The 25,506-nt window shown below is 36.6% G+C and overlaps 1 protein-coding gene and 1 long non-coding RNA gene across 11 annotated transcripts in view; one reads left to right on the top strand and one right to left on the bottom strand.

Annotated features, from left to right (window-relative positions):
• Positions 1-16,906, top strand: part of TNFAIP8 (TNF alpha induced protein 8) — a 56,431-nt gene extending 39,525 nt beyond the window's left edge. For 8 of the 10 annotated variants that reach the window (XM_072922565.1, XM_041711463.2, XM_072922562.1 and 5 more), the window contains one exon: positions 15,015-16,906. In XM_072922565.1, coding sequence (XP_072778666.1) covers positions 15,015-15,580 — 566 coding nt within the window. In that variant the 3' untranslated portion in view covers positions 15,581-16,906. Of the gene's footprint in view, positions 1-5,526; positions 8,587-12,491; positions 12,632-15,014 lie in introns of those variants that run through there. The other 2 variants (XM_072922567.1, XM_004174244.5) reach the window with 2 other exon arrangements.
• LOC116806810 (uncharacterized) lies at positions 5,174-12,352 on the bottom strand. Its single transcript, XR_004365885.3, has 2 exons — positions 12,220-12,352; positions 5,174-9,902 (listed from the first exon to the last, which is right to left on the bottom strand). It is a non-coding gene; the product is annotated as an uncharacterized lncRNA (long non-coding RNA).
• Positions 16,907-25,506: the final 8,600 nt, after the last annotated feature.

Raw genomic sequence — 25,506 nt, 5'->3', positions numbered from 1 at the left:
CCTCCTGCCACGCTGCTCAGTAACTTCAGAACGATCTTTGTATTTGTCTATATCCCACAATGCTGTGGTGAATATGTGCATCAATCTGTATTACATTTACAGATTCCAGCAACTGTCATGATTTAAATAACCCTGTCACATCTTCTTGTTTTCATTGCTTTCACCCCAGATGAAACAAATTGTGTGTTAAAGTCCCTAAGAAGACCATAGCATTTACCTGCATGGCATAATTTTATTCTGGCGTTGGTTGGTGGCATGTTACCTACCATGGAAGGTACCTAATGGTTTCAGGCTTTGATTTGACTGAATCCCTTTTTGAGATCTGAAGGGAATGTTATTACTGCTGTCGTGTTAAAACTATGTATCACAAGTGCACCTTTTAAAATACAGGGCAATACAAATCAAGATTGTGATGTGAATGCAATTCTTCGATAGAGGGAAGCAGTAATTTATGTAAAGCTCTGGAGAACTTCAGCCTCTTTCTATATGTTTTATGCAGTATATTTAAAAAATAACAGGGCAGAAGTCTAATATCTCAATGGAAAAGTAAAATAATAACAGATATCAGAGTGAATGTAATATCTAGCCTATAAAACAATGCATATTTTGTTACAAACTCAGACACAAGTGAAAGGCTGCTTTGCACCTTTTTCATACTGAGTTTTGAATACCACATTTCAGGAGACACAGAGATCACTGCATTCCTATAAGTGCTTGGGGATTTTTTTAGACATGATTAGCATTTTTTTTAATCCAGATGAGATTACTGAAGAATGAGCTCACCTGTTTTGTTCCTCTTAAAGCTCAGAGCAGCACAGGGGTTATAAAATCATAGAGCAGTCACTGTTTCAAGAAGTTAATACTCCTTCCTGTAAGTAGTCCTAGGTTTGTTTTGACATTTTGCAGTCACCTCTCATGTGTGAATGTTTTCCAAGCTAGAATTGTGTTCTAGACAGCAAATCAACTGCTCTTGTGCTCCTGCAGTACATTTACTCTATCAGTGGGACTCTGTAATATATCATTCTCCGTCCCACTAATTCCAAAACTAGCAATTGTTAGAACCATTTTTTATTTTATGACAATGAATGGGGAAATCCAAACTGTAGAAGTAGGGCACCAAATTAGCACTTAACCCGACAAATTTGAATCATCTTCTGCTCTCACCTGAAAGACTAAAAAATATGGGTTTTCTTTGTTTCACCTGCTCTTGCTCAGCCTCCCTTATCAAAATAATAATCTTCATAAAACATTAGGGTCAGTGAAACAGAGGACTTTTGTTGTAGTAGTCTGGACAGTTCAGTTCAGAAACAAGATTAATCATCTGGCCCCAGTGGATGTATTGGTGATCTTGATTACTTTGATTACTCAATTTGAGAACTTCTTTTTTTTTTCTTTTTTTTTTTTAATCTCACAGATAACCTTCTTACTGTTGATGAAGAGAATGAATAGATAGCTGGCTATGCATATCATGTACACAGCTTTGTAAATCATAGCAATGCTTGACAATTTGGCTTTAATTGGCCAAATAATAATAATAGGTTAATTGGCATTATTAATAGGACAGAGTGATAAGAAAAAGGTAACCCTCTAGTACAGGAAAGAAGCAACAAAGAAAATCAGCTTGTGAGAGTTTAGAAAGAATTATTACTAACCAGGTGCTGTAAAACCATATCACATATGCATGAGGAAAGCATCACCAGAGGTACAAATAGCAGGGCAAAAGGAAAACAAAGAGGCTAAAACATTAATGGAGAAGAAGCAATGGGAAATTTTGGGGGAGTAAGAGTACAGTACACAGGAACTGGTCGATTTTTTTTTTTAAGTGTTGTTTGGTACATTTAATGAAGCAAGATGCAGGAAATAAAGGTCTGTGAGGACAAAAACTGCCATGGTTTGTAGCACAGGTGCTGTGGCTTCATTCAGATGGGCCCTTGAATCCATCAGTAAGAGCACTGACTTCAGGTTGTTAAGCCATAAGATTCTGTAAGAAGCTCTGCACCTCTTTCCTTTAAAACTGAAAGAATGGTAGTTTCTATTTTCCTGGCCACATCGGGGTCATCTTTGAGATAACCTGTTTGTGAGTGGATCAGATGGCCACTCTGATTGCTTTTCCTACAGGCTCAGAATTTAATTCGTTGAACTGGTGTTTTTTTGTTGTATAATACATTTGGAAGTCCATATGCAGTAGTTGTTTTCGGCAGGACACTTTGTACCTCATGTATTTATTAATCTGCGCAGCTGGATCAGATGAGGAAGCTAGGTGGTAATTTGAGCACAGGCCATGGGATAAACATGGGCTGTAGCTGATAGATTACTTCAGAGAATCACTGAAACTTAACAGGTTAATCATTTAGCTGTGATTGTAGGGTTGAATGCTAGATTGCTTTGAGAAAATTCCATTAATATAATTATACTTATGCAATCAAATCTTTTAATCCAACATGAATTTTAAGGTTCACATGCTTAGTTTCAAGTAAGATACAGTCCCTTGAGCTATCTGGTTGATGGAGAGAATTGTAGATTAAGTGAGGCTCTAGGGAATTTCTAGAGGTCACTGGGCACAACCTTTCACTGGAGGTAGAGCCAGCTTTAAAGTTGGGTCCAAATTCAAAGTTAGATGAGGTTGCAGGCTTTTTCCAGTTGCATTGATAGTGTCTTTGAGAGTGGTGATGCCACCACTTCTCTAGCAACCACTTTTCTTATACTTCATTATTGGGCCGTCTCATTCCAAATGAGACTTCCCCTTGATGTTGCTTGTGTCTCTTGCCCTCTTTTTTGCTGTGCATCCTCAAAAAGTGCCTGGCTCTGCCTACTCTGTAACTATTCAGTAATAAATTGCACATGTTGGTAAAGACCACTGTTATTTTGATCAAACCTAGCACTCTCAGCATATCAGGTGCCCTACCTCCCTAACCATGCTGGTGACAGCCTGTAGGACCTTCAGTTTGTCAGCTCCTTTTTTTTGGGGAGCCCAATACTGTTCACTGTATTCCACTTAAGGGAGGAAAATACTTTGGTTTCAAGTTCTGCGAGAAGAACCTTTTCATCTTCTGAAATTGTTTGTTGTACTGGAGACTTAGTTTCCCAGTCTTCCTTTCAATTATCTGTGATTACTGTAATACAGCAAATTACTCCTGGTCTCTAACCTCTGTCTCCCCTGTGGCAGTCCACTGTTTGCAAAGTCCCCGAGGAAAAGAACACAAAGGTGTAAGCACCGTAATACAGCAGATACAGCAAATTTGGTGCTTACACCTTTGTGTTCTTTTCCTCGGGGACTTTGCAAACAGTGGACTGCCACAGGGGAGACAGAGGTTAGAGACCAGGAGTAAAAGTCAGTGAATCTCTGCAGAATCAAAAGAAATATCTGGGTAAGGGAAGGACCTTGCACGTAATATTTGTTAATGCTCTAGTCTTTACCAGTACTACTTCCAAGTGTGTTAACAGGCCAAATTAATTGCTTCTGAGAATAATGAGTGTTTTGTTATACATTAGCCAGGAGTAGCTTAAGGAAAGTGTAAGGCTGAAACATAATTGTAATTTGCAGTTTTTATTCAAAAATACACAACATTTCTTTTATCAGGGTCAATTTATTATTTGGTCAAATTTTCCATTAAATATTACTGTTTCAGAAGGGTTCTTAAATACTGCTTTTTGAGATGCAAAATGCATCCCTTCTCCACTCAGTCATTTAGTGTCCCTCTAATAATAAGTAAAGCAAATGAAAACTGTATTTCAGGTGTTAATTTCAAAATTCTGGAATGATTTTTTTCTACAGTTAGACTACAAAATGTGGTAAGAGGAGAGAGTTTCATTAAGAGAAAAGTTTTTATGCTATTTTCATGAAACAATTTCTGGTTTTCATTTTTCCATACTCAATAGAAGTAGTAGGCTAAAATACTTTAATCTATTTCATAATGGCTTCAATGCAAAAATTAACTTTTTTCATATTTAAAATTATTTTTTTCGTGTTTGCATATTGTTTGGATACTTTATAGATCCAGTAGTATCCAGCAGTAGTACTGTTATTAGTAGCAGTTGCTGTTTATGAGTTTGTAAGAAATTTGAGTGCTTATACTGGCTGTTCTGCATTAATGAGTATAAGTAATCTGAACAATAGCCTTATACATATTGACACTAAGGTTTTTTTATGGTGGGAGATCTGAAAGTTGCAGATGTTCATGTTTTCTTGGTTTGCATAATTATATTTGATGAGTTGCTTGTGTTTTTTAATGGTAGGTGTACACTTCCTGTTTTATGGATGTATCTCTGTCATTACTACAGAACAGGATCCACAATGGGATTAGCAATAAAATGCAACTGCCAAAATCTTGGTTGTTTTAACCATCATGTCAGCAAAAGCACAAGAGTTAAACCCATTGTCACTTGGAGAGAGTCTTTGAGGGAGGAGGAGAGAAACTGAGAAGCCTGTTCTTTGAGATACTCATTCTGCATTTATAACTATGGGATGTTTTCTCACAAATTTTGTTCTCATCCCTAGGACTCCCTGCCTGAGTTGAGTGGTGATTTGACTCAGTTTCATCAGTTAATTCCCTGTCCCAGTTCTGGTGTGTGGTTCATTTCTAGTGCTTGGCTGGCAGGCAGTGAGAAGTAGAGAGCTCACATCTCTGGTAGGCATGTTGGATTTAGTCTGGGGAATTTGGCATTCAAAATCTTCCCCACAGAACTGTTTCAGCAGAAGCAATATAGAGGATACATAGTGTATCAACTAATTTAATTTAACTTACTTTTTGCAGAATTTAGTGTTGGCTTTTGTAACTATGCAGATTAGTAGTGAAAGATGAGATAGACTGTTTTGCAAAGCAATAGAGAAAACCTACATTTCACTTTTACAGATAAGTACAAATGTCAGAGTGTCTGCAGAATCCTCTTCCTGCTTGCAGTTTGCAGTAATGAGAATAAATTGCAGTAAAGTGGGAATAAGCACCTCATTTATTTGAGAGCATTTATCTTTGAAAGGTTTGAAACCTGAAAATCCAGGGACATATTCTGAGATTAGTTTATCTATCTATAAAGGCCAGTAATTGTAAGTTTCTCTAAGGCATTGCTAGCTGCCCTGTGATTTCAGTGGATCTCTAAGAGTGTGATACCCGCAAGTCCCTATTCCAAAATATTTACATTCATACAGCAATTAATAAAGAACTGACTGAGTGCATGCACAGACAAGCATCCATTTAATTAACTTCGAAGAGGTGTGGAGAAACGTTTGAAAAATGCAGAAACTACATTGCTTTAAAACATGAGGCTTTAGTGAGGAATAGTTTTGGTTTTGCTATGTCCACTTTGCAAAACTATTCTACAAAGACAATTTTATTTCTGGAAAGAATAAAATTTTGGTTTAATATTAACAGAAGTGAGAAGATGATTCCGGCAAATATTTCAGCTACTGATTCCAAGGGCAGTTTTTACTACTTGCAAATAACAAAATGAATGGAGTTTCTGTTCACTTATAAGTATTCACTGAGAAATAGTGATGTAGACTTCTTTAGAAACTTGAAACAATGAATCATAAATTTGAGCATTTGCAAACAGAAATGGTGAATACTCCAGGAAGGGGTAAGAATGAAGTTTGACTCTGGTGTTTTGTGGTAAGATGTCTTCTTCAAGATCACAGCCTTGTCCTCAATGCCTGAAATTAGAGATTTAAATTCTGTGATGCAAGAAATTGCATCCTGGATGTATGTTTAAACTCACATTTCTTTGCAACAAACAGTTGGTATCAAAATCAGTAATTTGCAGTTAAATGTTGATCCCTTTGTTGTGACTTATGTCATGAAGTTGGGGAGGAGAGGACAACATTATGGTGAGGAAAAGAGAAAGTACTGACATTTTTATTTCAGTGCAAACATTTGAAATTTAGATTGATGGTGTTTCTGTTCACCACTTGAAAGCTTTCATTCTCCTGGTTCAAATTTGTGTTCTTTCCTTCTTACTATGGGTAATAATCTTGGAAATCTCAAGGTGCAATCACCTTTCTTGCCATTGTATGCCCTTTCATAGCTGATCAGTGCTGTCCATTGCTTAGCTTAAAATGTCATTTGATGCCACTGCAAAGTAAAGAATCTAAATTTTCAAATTCTGCAGCAGTCAACAGCTGTAAAACACAATGGAGTCAAGTCTCATGTGCTTTGCCCCAGGAAGAGAATGACAAAGAAGGTGTAGGTTTAACAAATCACACATAAAAATGAGGCTGAAAAGGGATCTCTGGAGGCTGTCCAGTTTTTAGTCAGTAAATATACTTGTGATCTTTAAAAATAAATAGGATTACTACTGCTTTGCTAGATAACAGAGTTCTGTATCCAAATAGTATTGCCTTCTGATGTAAAAGAGAATGACAGGGTCAGACATAATGTTTAACCTAAGATTCAATTTTCCAGATTAAGTTGCTAACTATATTGAAGACCTAATTTTTTCTCTTACCTTTTGTATTCCGCTAGAACTTCAGGACATTAGTGAAAGCAAAACCAAACTCTTAAGATATGGGGGGAGGTGGATTGGTGTTTTGACAGTCTTGAGTTATGTTTGAGAGTTTTGGTGTTAAGTCAAATATTTTAAAGGTGGGTTTGGGTGGCACTAGTGGAAACAAAGAAGAGTCAAAGCAAAGCCTATGAAAGATAAACTGTGTCTTGGAGAGCCTGTTCTGAGCTGACAGCAAGGGAAAAGAGAAGTGAAGAAAAGAGTCAATCTCTTGTTTCACGACTGAATGTTTGGATAAAGGTTGTGCTAGTATGGATACAGAGGAAACAGCATGCTAAATAATGGAAAAGAACTAAAAACTCAAGGGTTGGTCTATTTTGCTTCTTGTGGAATAGGAAAGTAAATGTGTTAGGTGTGGAGAGAAAATGACCATTTCAGCCACCAGTTGTAGTCTTCCATAATCATGGAAGCAGCCATAAGTGATTGATGTGGAAGGCAGACAAAGCACATATTCTCTGTACAGCCATGCATTGAATGCCATAAATTTTATCCTTTTTGTAGTAAAAAAAAGGGATAGTAAAAATTAAAAGTTTAAAAAGAGATGAAGAGTCCCACTAGTGTATTAGGCCTACATAACAGCCAATATCTGATAAGTAAAATTCTTAGATGGATAATTTTGTGTATTCTTTATAATCTACATTTCAATGTTGATATTGCAAATCAATATACAGACCAGACATCTGAGAACTGAAAGTCCCGAGTATCACCACTAGATTTTATGCAGCTGGCCTGTAGCTGTGGTAGTCTTCAGTGCCTCAGAAGTTAGTAAGTTAGTTATATATATATGTATACACACACACGCACAAAAAAAAAGTTAATGGTAGCAATCCAGCCTACTTTAGACATTAAAATGAAAGACCGAGGCTCTCCCATCCTCTCTGTAAGAAACAGACAGTGTAGCTACAGATGGACAAGGAGAACAGAGAGCCAGAACTTGAAATACAGGAAAGACATTATTAACTAGTTTCAAAGACATTGTAAGATCCCTCACAAATTTCTGTGTCATTTGAACTCTCTGAAGCCTCTGCTTTGACTTTCTTTACATGTGATTCAAATACATGGCCTTTGCATTTTGGCCAGGTTGTGACACTTGCTTTGTGATTGAGTTCCCTGTCCATTTCATGCCAGATTGTTGTCTTGTTTGGACCTTCCAGTTCATTGTAATTTTGCAACATATCAGCTTTAATTTTCTCCAGTGGATTCCAAGCTCTCCTGGGCTGCTGACCTCTGAGGTTTTCATTCTACATTTAAGACAGGAACTCTTTTTTTTTATATGTATGTAGTTCCTGCGCTTACAGCTAAGTGTTTTGGGGCTCATTTTTTGTGAGAAAACATTCTTTTTGCCAGGATGGTTGTAAAGCAATTAGATACCACATTTTTAAATTTCAAATTCAGGGTGCCACTTGGCTAAGGGAGCTTGGTACTGTTGTCTTGCTGCAGTTTGGTATGTATTTCTAAGGCTGGAGAAAATATAGAGTACCTGCATTGCATTTGATTGATCGGAAGGAATGATACAAGATACACTTTATTTCCTGTGAAAAGATTTGTCAGTTTTACTATTTACTGTGGACACCTGGTAGATACAGAGGAACATGATACAGCCCTGAAAAGACCAACAGCTGAAATATACAGTCTGCATATTTAACAGCAGCGTATTTTAAAGCACTGCACCAGTTGCTACATTCCAACAAGGATAACAAATGGTGGCTGAGGACTGAAAATACCAAATTAAGTTCATGACATTGCTTTGAGTGACTGTTTTCTTGGTTTAATATCCAGTGTAATCTGAAATATTTTGAGAGCAGTCATCTGAAGTTAATCTAATTTTTTATCCTTCTTTTTAAAGCTACACTGCTAATTAAAATACATGTAGAGGTTTTGGGGGAAATGGCTTTTAGGAGGCTTTTTAAAATTTCTAAATCAGCCACAGTATATGTATCATGTGATGCATAGGCTGGCTGTGGGAAGCACAAGCATGTAAAACCAGAATAACTTGTTGGCACTAACTGCTCCCATGGGACTGCAAAACTCTGCAACATTCTTATTGGAAAAGCATAATTCCTTGCTACTCTACCCAGCCTTAACCTTCAGGTACATTTTTTGGCAATTCTTCTCACCTCTTGACCAAAAATGTATTTTATTTTCTGGGGTTTTTTTTTTAAATCGTTGGGTTTTGTTTTTGCAGCTAGAATGTGGATCATATTTTGTGGTACATAAAATTTTGGACATTTTAATACATTAATATTAGAATTAAATAGCAAAATTCAGAAGCATATAACAGTATCACGTATGTTTTGCAAACATATTAGCAATGACTTACTGAGCATTTTATTGGGTGAGAAGAAGCTGTTTTAAATGGTGTTTGCTGACTTTTATTTTTCCCATGTTTCTGCAGATGAATATGTGCTCACTTTCAGTAGGAATATGCAAATCAGACATATTCTGTATTTTCAAAAATATGCTTCATTACCCATCTTTTTTTCTGCAATTGCTTGATTAAGTGTTTCTCCAGAGGGACTTGCAGCCTCATAGCTAACTTCCAAATCCAGTAAGACTGCTCATGCAATATTTGCCATGCATAAAGCTTCAGATGGGGTGTTTTTCCTTTTGAAGGTCTTCCAGTGTGAATGCTAGAACTAGTGCACATTGCTTGAATAGTTAACATTCTCATCCTATGCTCAGTTGGTAACAATTATGGCAAGACAGAATTCAGTACAATTTACTTTACCTGTTAGGAGAACAGTAGGCAAATGTTACTCATGAAAGAATGCTTTGTATGCATTGAAAATTTTAGTTAAACTGTTTTCTATTTAAAATCTGTATTCATATATAAACCCTTCTTTTTAAACACAAGTTGCCAAGTAAAATATTTGATCTTCCAATAAGGACCTCATGTACATGAATTAAATAAGTAGAGGTGAAAGAAGCAAATATAGTACAGGGCCCTTGTTTGAGGGTTTTTTTTTCATTCCCCCTTCTGCACTTAGCCATTTGCTGTCTGGATTTTCCACTGCCTGATGGTGCTTGCCCAAACCATGTGCCCTGTTGACGTCCTATCAATAAACTCTGTGGCTGTCCTGGTATCTTCCCACTCCTGCCCTCAGCCAGCTGTGAAGTTGCAGTCCCAGTGTCTGAGGTTGAAGAGTGAAAGCTCTCAGACTGTTTCTAGTCTTGCATGGCTGGTAGAAGCTTCAGTTTTCATCAGCTTTTGAAAAGTCAGTAAGTGAACAAATGCTTGTGAATGTGAATGACACTGGCCAATTATGCTGAAGTGGCCATTTGGGAAGAGCTGTATTTTTGGAAGGAATTATAGAAGACTTTTGGGAAGGATTGTAAGGATTTTAACATATCTTTCATCCAGGAAACTTTGAAGCACTGAGATAAGAATCAAAACACTGACTCTCCTCCTAAAATAGAAAAAAGAAAATAGCATTAAAAAACCTTTTTGAAACTGTGACTCACTCAAGTGGTTATTAAGAAAAAGCTATATATATAATTCGGCATCTAGAAAAATCAGCTTATCTTGTTCATATCTGAAAACTTCATAGTCTGTACCTGCCACTCAAGTTTTTCAGTCATGTTGTCATGATTGAAAAGTACATTTTAAAAATTGTTACAGCCATGGTAACAGGTTTATAACTATTTATGCCTATTTTGTACCTCAGGACTTATTTGTTCACTGATACTAACTCTTGTAGTTTATCACTCTGGGAGCTTTACCTTACTGAAGTAAAGTATTTATATGTGAATTCATATATTTATATGCTTCTGCATTTATATGTTTCTGGCCTGTGTCATTCCTGAAAACAAGATTCGACCTGTGAAAACCCAGAAAGCAGAAGGCAAAAAAAAAAAAAAAAGATTAAAAATTCAGTAATTCTTTTATCCCTTAATATCTAGGCAGTCTCATGATTTTGGAGGTGCATGACTTATGGTCACATACACTAAGAGAGCATAACGCTAATTCCACTTGATTTCAAGTTGCCTCCCTCCAGGGAAATAATTCTCTTTCACTATGGGAGTCTGAACATGCAATTTGTATGGCATGTGCAGGCTTTAAGGTGTAGTTCTAGCACACAGTCTGTAGAGAGGCAAACACACACATCCATACAGGATTCCCGGCAGGAAGTCCATTTCCATATTTCTCAATGCTATGTGATTGTCTTTTAAATGCTGCCTGAAGCCCTCAGTCAGTGCTGTCTCTTTCCTCTCAAGCCCATGTTGGTGTTTTGTTCCCAAAAACCCTCATCATTTTTGGGCCTTACTCGTACAGCACGTGATGTTCCAGTCACTAAAATGAGAACTAGGACTCAGGGAGCACTGTTTCACAGTCATATTTTCTCTTCTTTTGGGACTGTTCTGTCAACAAAGCAAGTGTCAGAAAGCTCAGCTCTGGACTTGACCATGGAATTCATGATGGTTGACTGTAATTTTTTGCTGGATGTTTTTTTTTTTTTCCTGCTCCTTCATAATGAGAAGTTTAAAAATACTCTGTGACTAAAGTATTCATTGTCAATGTACATGAAATTGCATACACTCAGCTGTGAGTGATGTTGAATCTACCATAAACTGTTGTCTTGTGGAAGAAAAGTTTTTTTTCCAAAGACTACCTTTTTTTTTTTTAAATTTAAATAAAGTTGAGACACAGGGTATGTGGTAATAGTATAATAGTCATTTGCCACAGTACACAGGGAGGTGTGCTAGCTTCCATGTGGGGGAAAAGTCAGCATTGCAGCCATAAGTATGAGCCTCCTTGTACTTTTATAGCAGTCTCCTGAGAGTCTATTAACCACAATATTAAATTTTCACTGAGAGTTTACACTTCCACCACAGTTTCAAGAAAACCTCTGTATGGTAAAATATTTTGGGAGAAGCAAATCCAGAATAAATGCTGGACATTCTACATGTCCAGTATTTATTCATTTTAATACACAAAATACCATGTTAAACACATATGCTATGTGCTTGCTATGAAAATCAAAAAGTTGCATAATCACTAAGCTCACAGCTTTCACAGGAGGCTGTCTCTAGCATCATGTTTGCTCATTTAAATAATGAATTAGAAGATTCTGCAGATGTCTGCATTATTCCCAAGACTGATTCTGTGCATTTCAAAGCAATGGAAGCAGGATTTCCACTGAGAGCCTTTTCTCTTGGACTATTTTCCTCTCTGGAGGCATGGCTTTACTGCACATAATCATGCTTATTTGAGTAGTTTGTGCAGAAAATGACACTGCATTGATTCAAAGAGGTATTTTTTGATGATAACCTTTTAAAAAGTAAAGTATAAAACTGCAGAGGAAAGAAATTGGAGCTATCAAGAGCAATCATAAGGTAAACCAAACTCTGAGTTGCTTAAAATTAGTGGGATTACCCACAGGTCACCAGAGAAATGACACTATTTCAGTTTAAAGTGCAAGAATGTTACCTGTCAACACAAGAGGTGTGGTCAGACATCCAGACCAGCTACTGTAATCACTTTCAAAACGTGTCTACATACAGTCATCCCTAAGTAATTGTATAAAGGTGCATTTTCAGGTGCTCATGTCTGAAATTGCAGTCAGAAGTTTGAAAGGGGGTGCCTGGCAGTCCTTGGATTAGGAGTGCTGCCCTCCCCAGCACAACCGGTGAGTCAGGCACCTCTGATACACTGATGAGTATCTCCACTTGCAGGATTTGAGCATCTCCAGGTTAATGTTTTAAAACCTTTTCTTGATACGTCACCTGTCCTCTCGATCACAGGACATTTCTTCTCCCTCCCAGTCTCTGAATTGTTCCAGTTGTCAGTTGGCAGAAACAGCCCCGGTATTGCACTGCTTGCTCAGCGCTGCAATTTCCTTTCAGCTCTCTCTTTGAGGAAGTGAAACCACCGAGATGTATTTTTGCCTTTTGAGGTGCCAAAGCAAAATGAAGCACTGCAGGCAGGAGAGAAAGATAGCTGAGAAGACCTACCCTTACAGCGAGGAGGAAAATCCCATATTCTCACTGTGATAGCTTCTGACAATGTTTCAAAGCACACAATATAGTGTGTGCTGCATTTACCAGAATAAATACGCCACAGCCAGTCTTCACCTTGGGTGTTTTGGTTCTCTTTCTGCTGTCAGCAGTAAAAACTGCAATTACATTAGATGAACAAGTAAGTAATAGCTTTATTGTTATTTAAGGAAATACGTATGTTCATTCTGAAGAAGCTCTTAATCTTATTGCTTAAACTGAGTTTTATTTAAGCTGTGAAATAAATTTTAAGTCTTTCTGTCATTGGTAAGGAGAAAAAATTCTGATTATAAACTACAAAGAGTTAGCAAGTTGCTTTTTTGGATTGGCTGAAATACTGAAGTATGAAATTTACATATTTAGCAATTAAATTCGAACCCATTAACAGCCCAGGGAAAATGAAACTGAATTCTGGTGTACTTACAGCAAAGTAGATAGAAAGTAAGCCATGATGGAGAGCCCCAAAACTTAGACAGATATTAGAAAAATACCTTAAGAGTTTGGCAGCTTTTGAAATGGAGCAGTTCCTGTTTTGGTTAGCAAAGGTGTTGAGTTGTACTTTGTAAAATGCAAAATTATGTAATATAAGAGGGTTTTTGTTGTAAAACTTTAAAATATTTAGCATACTGCCAAACAGTAAATGCTGTTAGTAGGAACATCCGTATCTGTGTGGAGTGTCAGAAAGAAGACACTCCACACAGATATGAGCATTAATAAGAAGACTTTAATTAATAAAAGTTATGAAAAAACAATTGATATTTCTGTTTTGGAAGAGAAAGAAAGTTATTATTCATCCATAGATCTTTGCATTGGCTGTTGAGTTCTAGTATTTGACTACCCTTTGGAAAACATGGATTAATTTTACTTTAATAGTAACTGTTGCAGATTTAGCTTTAAAAACACAGAAAGAAAATAAAATATTTTCAGTTCAAAATGACTGCTCAGCATCTTTAATGTCTTCCTGTATCTTTGTGGTTGAGAAGTGTGTCTGTCTTGTGATCTTGAGGGCTTTGCCCAAGATAGTTAACAAGGCGTTCCTTGGTTTTCGTCCTCTTGTAGTAAACATTTTAAAAAATGTGTTCAGACACTCATGCTTCAAAACAAAATACTGATATGCACTGAAACTTGTAACAAACAAATCTGCTGTAAGGTTTATGGGATTATAAAAAAAGAGCTTGTTATTAAGTTTCTCAAAGACACTCTTGAATTAAAAATACAGATTTGTGTTTCATGTCCTGAAGGACAAGTTTCTTTTATTTGTTGGAACCCCTGAGGCACCCTGCATCTGAACACACCCAGCTGCCCACATGCCAGCAGTTAAGAGGAAACCTTTTCCAAATTCAGGGACTTACTGCCTGACATCTGCAGAGTTGATGTTTTCATTAAAAGAAAAAAAAAAATATTTTCAGTCCCTGTGTTTGCTAAGCAAACCTTGCATATGCACAGTAAATGTAATCGGATGTAGTCTTCCTTCTCCCTGTCTGAGCTGCAGCACAAAGGCAGCCATTTCCCAGACAATTGTACCTGAAAATACCAATTCACAGGTGTCTTAATGGAGAGAGTGCTGTCAAGGGAGTGTCAGAAAATTGTTGCTGACAATTTTCTGAATTGAAAAGAACAAGTGATAACACTTCACAAGTCAAGTTTCTGAAGGTTTGTTTGGGGTCTTTTAACAACAACTTTTTGTTGTTTTGAACAAAAGTACGAACAAGTCATTGGGTGTATTGTGCAATCAAACATAGTTTTAGAAGTGAAAATGTGGTGTAGGATCTACTTCATTGGTCACAAAAAGATACTTTTAAAACTTAATGTTCACCGTTCTTATGACAATCCCTAGAAAGTAACTGTCTTGCTTTTAGTGCATAAAGTATAGGACATAGAAATGTTAATCTGTACTTGCTTTTCTTCTGAAAACCAGTGTCTTCAGATCCATCCAGAGAATCTCACTATTGTTTGCTGACAAATTTTTTTTGTCTTTCTTTTGTATTTCTGCATGGATATCTACAGATATGTTTAAAATAGATATCTTAAAATTAATGTGTGGTGTCTGCATTCACTGATGGTGTAAAATGCTAAGCAGGAAAAGGCTATAATGGTCGCTTCACTGAATTATTATCTTTCAGTTGCAGTGGTTATTTGTCATGACATTGAAATAATCCTGGTTTTAGATTTCATTATGTGATAATCAGATTAGATTTGTGACTCCTCTGATCAAATAGGGCAGTTTTATTACCTCAGTTTGAAATTCCATCAGTCCATATACAGAGAAAGCTTCTAAACCATTTCTGAGCAAGTTCAGTTGGTATTTTCTCAAAAGTAAAACTGTTTGAAAGAATATAAACCAAAAGAAAGATAAGAGAGTTTTAGGGATTTAAATATGAGGCTTTTTCCTGCAACAGCATTGCATTATTTTGTGGTGCTTAGTAAGATTATTGTGAATGTATAAGTATAGAAATATTCCTGAACTTGTTGTCCAGAGACTGTCTGTTTGGAAGTACTGACTGCACACTTTTTTCTTTTCCTAGTGGCCACAGATGTCTTCAACTCCAAAAGTCTGGCCATTCAGGCCCAGAAGAAGATCCTGGGGAAAATGGTGTCCAAATCAATAGCAACTACTTTGATCGATGATACAAGCAGTGATGTTTTAGATGAGCTTTACAGAGTAACAAAGGAATATACACAAAATAAAAAAGAAGCAGAGAAGATAATCAAAAACCTCATTAAAATAGTCCTCAAATTGGCAATTCTCTACAGGAACAACCAATTTAATCAGGATGAAATAGCACTGATGGAGAAATTCAAGAAGAAGGTTCATCAGCTGGCTAAGACAGTGGTCAGTTTCCATCAGGTGGATTATACGTTTGACAGGAACTTTTTGTCCAAACTGTTGAATGAATGCAGAGAGCTGCTCCATGAAATCATTCAGCGTCACCTAACTGCAAAGTCACACGGACGTGTCAATAATGTGTTTGATCACTTCTCTGATTGTGAATTTTTGGCTGCCTTGTACAATCCCTTTGGACCTTATAAAATCCATTTGCAGAAACTTTGTGATGGGGTCAACAAAATGCTAGATGAGGGAAACATATAAGTACTTGTATTAGAGGTGACTGCCTATGAGTTATTTGTAGATGGAACACTGTTGATTTATGAAGGAATAAGGGAGCATGCAAAGAGGTTTTTTTTAACATTATGACAAATCTTTCCTAAATATCTTTATTAATTGATTTCTTACTATGCGCTATCTTTTGCTATTCAGAGTCCATCTGGAAGAAAAATTGCACATTACTTTTTTTATTGTGCTTTGCCTATGGAAACAGCTTGATGAAGACAATCAAACAGAATGGTTCAAGTAGAGTAAGGGCGTTGCAAGATAGATATACAAACCAAAACAATATGCTGTCAGACAGCCTGCATCTTTCATAGATTTACAGAATTAATTCTAAACTATCAGAACCCAGTAATGTTGGTAATAGACTATCATGGTGATGGTACACTCTGTAATTTCTTTTATTTACTTGTAAAATAAATGTATTTGATTCAGTTATAGTCTTTTATGCTCTCTGCACAGATAACAGCTTCCTAGTGTTGCCATTATGAAGCATTGAGTTTTAAATAAAATCATTGATGCTGTCACATAGAGTCTTAACAGCAAGCTTGAGCATCTCCAGCTCAGAGCTGAAAACTTCCTGTCTGCAAGGGAGGATCTCCCAAATAGAGATCCTTATAGACCTGCACAGGTGCTTGCTTCCTTTGACTACATGGGGATTATTTGAGGAATAAGCTAAGGAAAATAGCTGAACTGGGGAAGAGCACTCCTAAAAAACTGCTTGTGGTACAGAATTTTAACTCTGCCTGTGATAAGATAAAACACAGTGACTTCTCTGTGCAATTCCTTAAGAGTTTTGGAATTCTGCTAGTAGAATCATAAAATCAATAATTTGGGTTGGAAGGGACACAGTTCTTTCCAAAAATATGTGAGTCAGTATATCTGATATACTACTCTAATGTGTATGATGATATGAATTCACCAAAGTTGACAAAGTTCCCATTGCAAGCTAATTTGCTTTGTGTACAATGAAAGTAGAAACAGAAATTAATGTTATCCTTGTGTTATATACTATTTAACTAATGGAAAAATGGAATTTTAAACATTTTTTTCTTTTCTTACTTTCCTACCTTTTATTCTTATTTTTCTTCCTCATCTTCTCTCTGCCTTGACATTGGGGATAAGAAATGTGACTTTCTAGACACTGTAATGTACTTAAAAGCATGAAGTTAATACATTTCAAACAGCCAAAGACTTCTTGTTAGGAAGCATATAAAGAATTTGCTGTTTATTTAATTGCCAGTGTTTTTGCTGTTTGCTGTGTCCTTTTGTTTTAATGAGTAAACCAAAGAATATTTGCACTCCAAATTTCTCTTGTCTTTTTTTTTTTTTTTGCTTTGTCATGTTTTAGATTCTAAATTCTGCCAGCAACAAAAGCATTCCAACATGACATACAATTTCAGCATTACTTATGATTTTTAAGAGAGAAATTTAAGTTTTATTGATGTTAGGTTGGTCATTAGGCTCTCAATATTCCTGGAAACATGCCAGAGAAATGTGTTCAAAATGTGAATTCATTTAGTGGAAGCCACTAGTGTTCAGCAGAGAGAGAAGATCGATGTACTACTTGTCTGGAAACAACTAGGAACTGATGTAAGGACAGTACACCAGAATTTGCCAAGAAGTAACTTAGAGGGTTGCCTTCAGAAGGAGTATCATGTAAGATCCCTTCCCGTGCTTAACCTAAACAGTAAATACACTGTGTTTCTGTCCATCAGAAGGCACGTATATGAATGCAACATCATGGAGAAAATCACATAAATTGTAAAGTGTTTAGTTTCTCATGTATTTCTTTTATCTTCCTGCCTAGAAATACCAATTCTTCCTCCTGGGGTGAGAATAAAAAGGAACTTGACTTCTAGAAATTAAAACAGTTTTATCTACAAATTCTATTTTTAAATTATGTCCTGATTCTCCCAAAATAGCCTAGTTTTTAACAAATGTTAACAGTTACTGAAAGGAGGAGACTGTATACCTTATTTAGAACCAGGTGTATTACATGTGTATGCTGTGTAAAGCATAGAAGATTATCTTTGGCCATGAACCAGAATATTTTGATTGCTGAAATTTGAATTTTCTTGGGGAAAAAAATTGCTGAAATAATCTTTGCAAATTAATAATTAATGTCTACTTGCATGTATATGAGTCATGTATATTTTCAGTACCCAGGACCTTCTTACTAAGTGCACTGTCTGGCCATATACGTGTTAGAAAAAGTGCAAATTGCCTATGGAGATGTGATTATAAGCATAAAAACTTGACAGCTAAAAGAACATATATTTAACTCATGATTGAGTTACATTTTTCTGAGATGCTGTGACAATAGTTCTTGTCTGGTATTCCTTTTGTATTACAAAGAAGTGAGTTCCATAATGATGAAAGAAACCAATTGTGTTTGGTTTCCAAACACCTGCCATGTTCTTCTGACATAGCACTCAAGCTATACACTTTTGCAGCTAATTTTTTTTCCGGCAGCATACATAAATAGTAGCTTTAATTATGAAAACTCAGAAATAAACTGACAGCATTTTTGCCTGTAGTACACTTGTACAAAGGCCTGTAGCAGAAAACTGACACAGTCAAGATTTTAAAAAAGGTTACAGTCTTATCATTTAATTATGGGTAGCATAATCCCATAATTTAATATTGTAAAATTGATAATACTGTGTTTTAGTAGGGTAATAATTATTAATACATTAAAATCCAGTCATCATAGATTCATTTTACAATGGGCATTTAAATCTCAGTACCTCAGGTGATGCGTATTTTTAATATCTTTTCAAATATATAAAGCCTAATGCCATCAAAATACATATTGACGTTCTGGAATTTAAAGCTAATTTTATAGCCTTCTAGAGGCATTGAAAAAGTGCCAAGTCAGACCTTGGATACATTTTACAAGATGTGAACAAACATCTGATCCATACAACAAAAACAAAATACGCAGAGATTATCAGGGCCATTCTGTGTGGGCTTTTGTCCACTCCTTAATTATGTTTGTATGCACAGACAAACAAAAAGATAATTGGGTAAATTACAAGCCTTATTCTTGGCCTTCAGTTCTCTTGAGATTTATCTCCATTTAGAAAGTACAGAGATCATAAAGAATCTGGAAGCTTTCAGCAACTGATATGAGGTGATTTGTGGTTTTGTTGTTTTTTTTCCCCAAATCATGTCTCCTATGAAAAAAGATTCAACCCCACCCATAAATTCTTGTAAAACAATGGAGTGAGGAGATGGCCAATTACTTTCTCATATCTCTCTCTAGTGAGATTACATTATCCCAAGAAAACAGGGAACTGATTGTGATGGCAGTAGGCTTCAGTAACTTTCCAGCCCTAGTTGCAATGGTTATAATGTGACTATAATGTGACTATTTAAAGGTAAACTGGAATTCTGTATGTAGCTTTTCAAGGGACCAGCTTGTGCTCATTTTCAGGGTCTAGCAGAGGGATCTAGCCCACTTCATTGTAGAGGGAACAGCATTAAGAGTAGGATGGTAAGTTGTATGTTGCACGGGCTTGGATGTTCTCTACTAGGAGCATTAGATGTCTGGGTATCACCTACCACAGCTTTCCTTTGCCTTTTGCTGCCATTCTCAGTAGCTGAACACTGAAAATTCAGGTCAGCTCTTTCCTACTGTTTTTACCCCAGGATTACATTACATGGTAATCTAAGAAGAAGGGTAGATAGGGTACATTACCTGCTTTACTTAATGAAAAACCACAAATAAACACCGCTTTCCTGATTTGTTGGAGGTTTTTTTTGATTGTTTTTTTTTTCTTGGTGGGGGGAGGGTTGCATTGGCAATGTAATTTGATCTCTGAAAGAATAATCTATGTCTTGATTTAGCTGTTTTGGCTATAATCTATACCCTCATCCATGTGATTTCAGTGCATGTACTTTTGAGCCTTTATTTTCCCAGAAGTGCTTTTGAATGTATTACAGAGGGTATACTTCACATACATGAAAAGAAGATTCCTGTTTGCATAACCATTTGCAGAAAAACTTTGTTACAACTGCTTTTTATGGAGATCTGGGCAGGTCAGCCAACATTCATAGTTAAGTGGCAAACATCTGTGCTCTGGATAAAACAACTGTCAAAAGACATAATTATAATTGTCCAGAGAAGTTTTGTAATATGCATTTCACATAAATGAAATGTCTTTTGGGAGGGGAAAGTTTCCTATTTATCTTAAAACCAAATTGCTGTGCAAAACTGTGACTATTATTCGGAAAGTTTCGATTTACTAATGTAGTTATTTCTAGTTTGTGAAAAAAAAAAAAGGAAAAAGACACCAAAACCCAACAGAACCAGAAAACTTGCTTTTGAAAGAAATTTTGAAATAATTACCCATCTACTATTTTAATCTTTTCATGCTGAATTTTGCATACTGCAGTTGACATTATACTGCAGCTTTGTAATTCATATATAGTATTAAAAACAGAGGAATAATATCTCCATACAAACTATGTCAAAGAGCTTTCTTCTGCAATTACAATAGTGCTCAGTCTGTGTAACAGATCACATTTTCTTAATGTTTGAATTACAGATTGCTGAAGTCACCTCTTTTCTGAGTACTTTTTTTTATTATTTAGAATTCTGGTTTTGGCTTTTAATGTTGGGATTTATGGGCAAGATATTCCTGAATCAATACCCACTTTTTCTTGTGAGCTTGGGAAATACAGGTGCTGATGTATTTTCTAACCATCTGTAAATTTCCACTTGCTAGCACAACACTAGTTTCTGGAGAAAACATCCCTTACAGCATTTCTTTTTATTAGGGAGAAAATTTGAAAAGAGGTGTCTTATACTTTGGGATGTACCATAATTACACAATATCAAAAAAAGAAGCAGACTTGAATGATTAAGAATATTATAATTAAGAAGGTACTTTGTTTGCCCAGCTTTCTCAAGCAATCAAACCTTATTTGCTATTTGTTGTTGTCCCCTGTGGGAAAGTCTCATTATGGCAGGTGGAGGACATAGGCTTCCTATAGTTACTGTGATTTAGATTTAAATTACTTTTACATTTAAGGCCTTCTACTGTCTACTCTAAAAATCTTAACTTAACCATGCTTTTCATTGGCTTCATGAAAAATTAATTCCTATTTCAGTTTGTATTACATATTTGGGTTTAAAAGGTACTTTTATTGTGTAAATAAATATGAGCAGAAACAAAACAGCAGCTGGCCTTGTGCATCATATCACGCTTTCTAGATACCTTGGGGTTCTTTCATTAGGTATTTTGGTTTCTTAGTGGATATAATTCTGAAGTTTTTCATCAATTCAGGTCATTCTAAGAGAAAAATGGTTTGCTTTTCACACAGTTGTTTTCGAGTTTCTGCTGGCACCTTGCAGCAACCTAATGCTCTTCAATTGCAAGACATTTGTGGGACATTTTGAAGTACATTGTTCAGAATTCATTTATTGTTGATTTTTCTGGCCAAGCTGCAGCTAATAATATTGTTACATTTAAGTTGTGTGAGGGTTTTCTAATATGGGGATATGGCAGCGTAGGTGGAATAAATCAGCTCAAGTAGGGCCCACATACCACCAACCCTTCTTCTCTTGTGTAGGAAGACAAATGCACCAGTTATGCTCCATTAACAAATAGCGTTGAAAAACTACTTGGCTTTCTGGATTAGAATTTACTATTTTATTTGGGGGAATCTATTTTAGTAGCTGGGCTTTGCTAGGGTTCTGAGAAGAAAGTCCCCTGGCTGTTGATAGCCTACAGTTAATTAAGGGTTTCTGTGACATGAAAGGACAGCCCTTCCCCATTCCAGAATCACTAAGCTGATGCTTTCAGCTTACTTCACTGACTGGAATAGAGATACTATGGTTTTTTTGCTTTGTTCATTTTAGGGGATTGGTTTTATTTTTGTGGAGAGTCACAACTGTGCGTGATCTCCTAGACCTACTAAGAGGTTGCAGAAATAAAAGAGACTGAGGCCAATTGGCTTATTACCCCATGAGGCTTTGAGCCAGAGGAGGAATAAGTGCATGAGTCCAGGGACATGACATGAGATCAGCTGTTCCTTTCAAGACAGCTGGTTCAATATCTCAAAGATCTTGATAATTCAGCAATGGAAAAATTATCTCATCCTTGGAACTAAGGTGAGTCTCTGCCCAACCAAAAATCTATCTCAGTTACAGGCTACCTGACTTGATTTCAGTGATATGGACACTCCCAAAGGTACATTTGCTGTGCCATCATATGAGAAACTATTAGGGAAATGTGGAAAGAAAAGCTCAGCAGTTTTCTGGGAGGAAGGGCTGTGATGAGACAAAGCTCTCATTAAGTTTGCTTTGCCATCCACACTGTGATAAGGACTGCTGCCTGCTGTAAGCACAAGCATTTGACTTTGTCTAAGTAAGACAATATATTTAATCCTACAGTTCCAGTATCCTATGACACTGTAATCTATGGTTTACCCCAAAACTAGAACTGAGAGAGAGCTCATGCTGCAAAATATGGAAACAGGGAATGAGGCCATTTAGAAAACAGTATCAAAGAAAACTAGCCTTTGCTTCTGTTTGGAGCTGGGAGAACCTTGGCTGGTGTATTTTGACTTCCCACCTAATTTCTGATTAGAAGATAAAGTGCTGAAAGAGAATACAAGGTGTTTATGTTGTTAGCTAGTTGACTGTTCTCCATCTTGCTTCTAGACAGAAGGCTATTCCATACTTCATGTATTCTTGACTAAAATTGTTCTTTATTAAAGTTGGGTAGGAATTCTCACCATGGAATACAGACAATCTAAACTTGTGGTGTTTTGCTTTCATTTGCATTCTTGGGATGGCTGGGATGGAAGCTGGCAGAGTGGGTATTTCTGAGACACAGCTGGAACTCTGCTGTTAATCTGGGGGAAATGAATGTATGTGGACCACAGAGAAAACTTCTGTAAAATTTCGATTAAGAACTGTAAAATGTCCTTGGTGGCAACTTGAGAGGCCATTTTAGAAGGCACAGTTTAAAAGTAACTTACCTTTTGGCCAAGATTTTGTGTTCATTAAAGGAGATGCCTGGATTTATTCTATGAGCAGAACCTCTTGGAATGTTTAGCTGTTCTAAATCTCAGTATGGCTGTTAATTCAAGAAGCAAGTGGACTAAACCAGTTTTCTCAGGAAAGATGTCAAGTCTTCCATCTATTCATTAAAGATTCAGCACATCTGCAGAATCTGTTTACTTGTAACTTGATAGTAGTGCAAATATGCATCTGATTTCCACAGAATGTGACATACGGTTATTTGCCAGTCTTTCTATTTCTTGTTTTAGTTATAGTTTTTAGTTCTTGTGGGGTTTTACTGCCTTTTTTTTCTTTTCTTTATTTTCTTTTTTTTTTTTTTCTCCCGTCAAGGGAACAAATTTAATGGATTTTTCATGAACAATCATTTAGGGTGAAATAGTGTGGTTGTGTGATGGGAGTAACACCATAACCTTTTGCTGGTACCTCCCTAACTTGTCACCACAGCATGCATTTTCAAAGCTATAGATGTGCACAAGCAACTAGTTTCTGCTTCAAAAGTTTGTTCTACTACTGTGTCACTTCATACCTGCTCAGCAGTCCACCGAGCCCTGACTGACCTAGGGCTTTGGTCTCCTTTAAATCCTAAGTCTCTGATGGAATCAAATGGAGAGCTCTGCTTGTACCCCCTGCTTGAATTTTCCACTTAATTGAGTGGTATGTGCAACAAATGCCAAAATTAATGTTTCTTGCCAAAACAGGGATATGAGACCTCCTGTGGTGGGGGTTGTTGACAACAGCTATAAAAATGTTTGCATTTACATTTGCAGTTGGTGCATAAGAATGTGTGCACTGTTTACTACACAGTAGGCTGCTTCTCAACATCTCATCAGGAAAGCTGCTTTTCAGGTTCTGAAGGTGACAAACAACGGATTCAATGGCAAGAAACCCCCACTTACTAATTGCTGCAGGCTCACAGGAAAATAAAAGACAAGAGAATGGAAGCTAGAATGGAAATACTACTATATGCTGATATACTGCAGATGAAAGAAATCAATAGAAATATTACATTCAAGCTATGAAGAATTCCTCAGTGGGGGTTTCTAAGTAGTTTTATCTAAACACTTTTACTAAGGGAGTGATTGCTATGGTGAGCTGGGCCATGCAGTTGGTTTCTGAGAGATAAACATGTGACCAGCTCAGGGTCTGAGACCCATCAGATGACCTGGCTGCAAGTAAGGCATTTTTGGTCACAGCAAAAAAATCCGTGTTCACATACCCAGGCACTTTTAGAGCACTAAGGCTATTGGGAGGAACCATCTGTTGGAGGCTGTACTTTTGCAGTATTCAGTGAAAAGCACTACAGTTTTTAACATGGATTCAGTATCTAGCTCCTGGTCATAGCAAGAAATATGTCCCTTCAATCACGTTTGTAGAGAAGTCTTTGTTCCCAGTGAATAGGTCTCTGCAAATCTCCATGAGCAAAACCATTTAGCAAGCAAATAAAGTACTTGAAAATGATCTTCATAATCCAAAGAGATCTTTTAGCGATGTTAAAACATACAGAGTAAAAGCAAGTTAGTAAATTCTTTTATTCCCGCTGAATAAAAGTTTCCAGGGTGCTCACCATCTCCAGCAGCAGACAGTAGAAACCATTTCCAATGGGATTACAACTCACACAATACCCACACCTGTGGAAGTCCCTAGTGCAAGCCCCTAGTTTACAAGAGACTTGTATAAGAAGAAAAAGCCAAAGCATACCTGTTAGCCAAAAGATGTTAGAACATACAACAAATTTGTTTCAGTACACAGCATGAAAATTTACTGTCAATGAAAAAAATTTAGCTGCTCTAGCCATTGAACTGTAACAGGAAAGAAACATCATCACATTCAGTATTACAAGGTACTGTGTGGGGTTTTTGGCAAATTTTTCCTAGTGAAGAATGTCTGAAATGTCAGTATAAATATTAATGATAACTATATGCTAGTTCACACTGCTCACTAAGAGACAAAATAATACAACTTTCGTCCTCCTTTTTGAACTTACTTATTTTGTTAAACCCTGTCTGGCTGTGTTTGGAATGTGGATATCCTGCTATTATTCTTGCACTGTGTCTCAATCACTGAAAACTCACTATGGCACCTGATCTTGGTTTGTGGCTTGACACCTTCTCTGCTGATGTTTCCACCTACCATCACCTCACTTTGGTAAGCAGCAGCAGTCCCGTCATACCCCTTTTCAGACTAATACAGATATTTTCCAATAGCTGTATGACTTTTGGAACAAAACTCCTAAGGGAGTCAGAAGACAACACCTTTCCATCCAGAGTGATTCTTTGTATTTTGCATCTTTTAAATACAGTCAAGTTTAACTTTAAAAACATAAAATATAGAAGTGATGTACTGTCTCTCCAGTGCACTTTATTTTGTATTCTACAGGAAAATACACCATTCTCTTGATGAAACACTTAATTGTGTTGAAGTGCGAGTTCTCCCTTGATTTTAATCCCATTCTATGCACAAAAATAAGATAGCTGTAGAAGTTTCTGACTTGTTAACAAGGCCTGTTTATTTGGTATCTAAACAACGAATTCTGCTGTAGAAGTACCTCAGGGACTGTTTTTATTTGGGCCATGTAACCGCTAACTTCTAGGCAAATTCAAGAGTAAGTCCTGTTCTTGACTAGCCCATCATCTATAAAAACCAGGAGATGGAAGACCATGGAATGTGAAAGACTAGAGCTGCAGTGGCTTGTTCAGGATTATGAAAGATCTGGTGGTGGACAGAATCAGCACTGAAAATGTACCCGATTCTCTTAGTTTATAGAAATACCCACAGATCTGAGCTGCTCTAGATTAATATGGTTACATGGGGAATTATGAAAGTAAAATTGGTAATGCAAGGATGACAACTCAGTCCTTGTGAGTATTTCCAG

The sequence above is a fragment of the Taeniopygia guttata genome, chromosome Z (assembly GCF_048771995.1).
Source record: "Taeniopygia guttata chromosome Z, bTaeGut7.mat, whole genome shotgun sequence".
Classification (NCBI taxonomy): domain Eukaryota; kingdom Metazoa; phylum Chordata; class Aves; order Passeriformes; family Estrildidae; genus Taeniopygia; species Taeniopygia guttata.
Note: the sequence above shows the minus strand (reverse complement) of the source record. Positions and strands in the feature narration are given on the sequence as shown.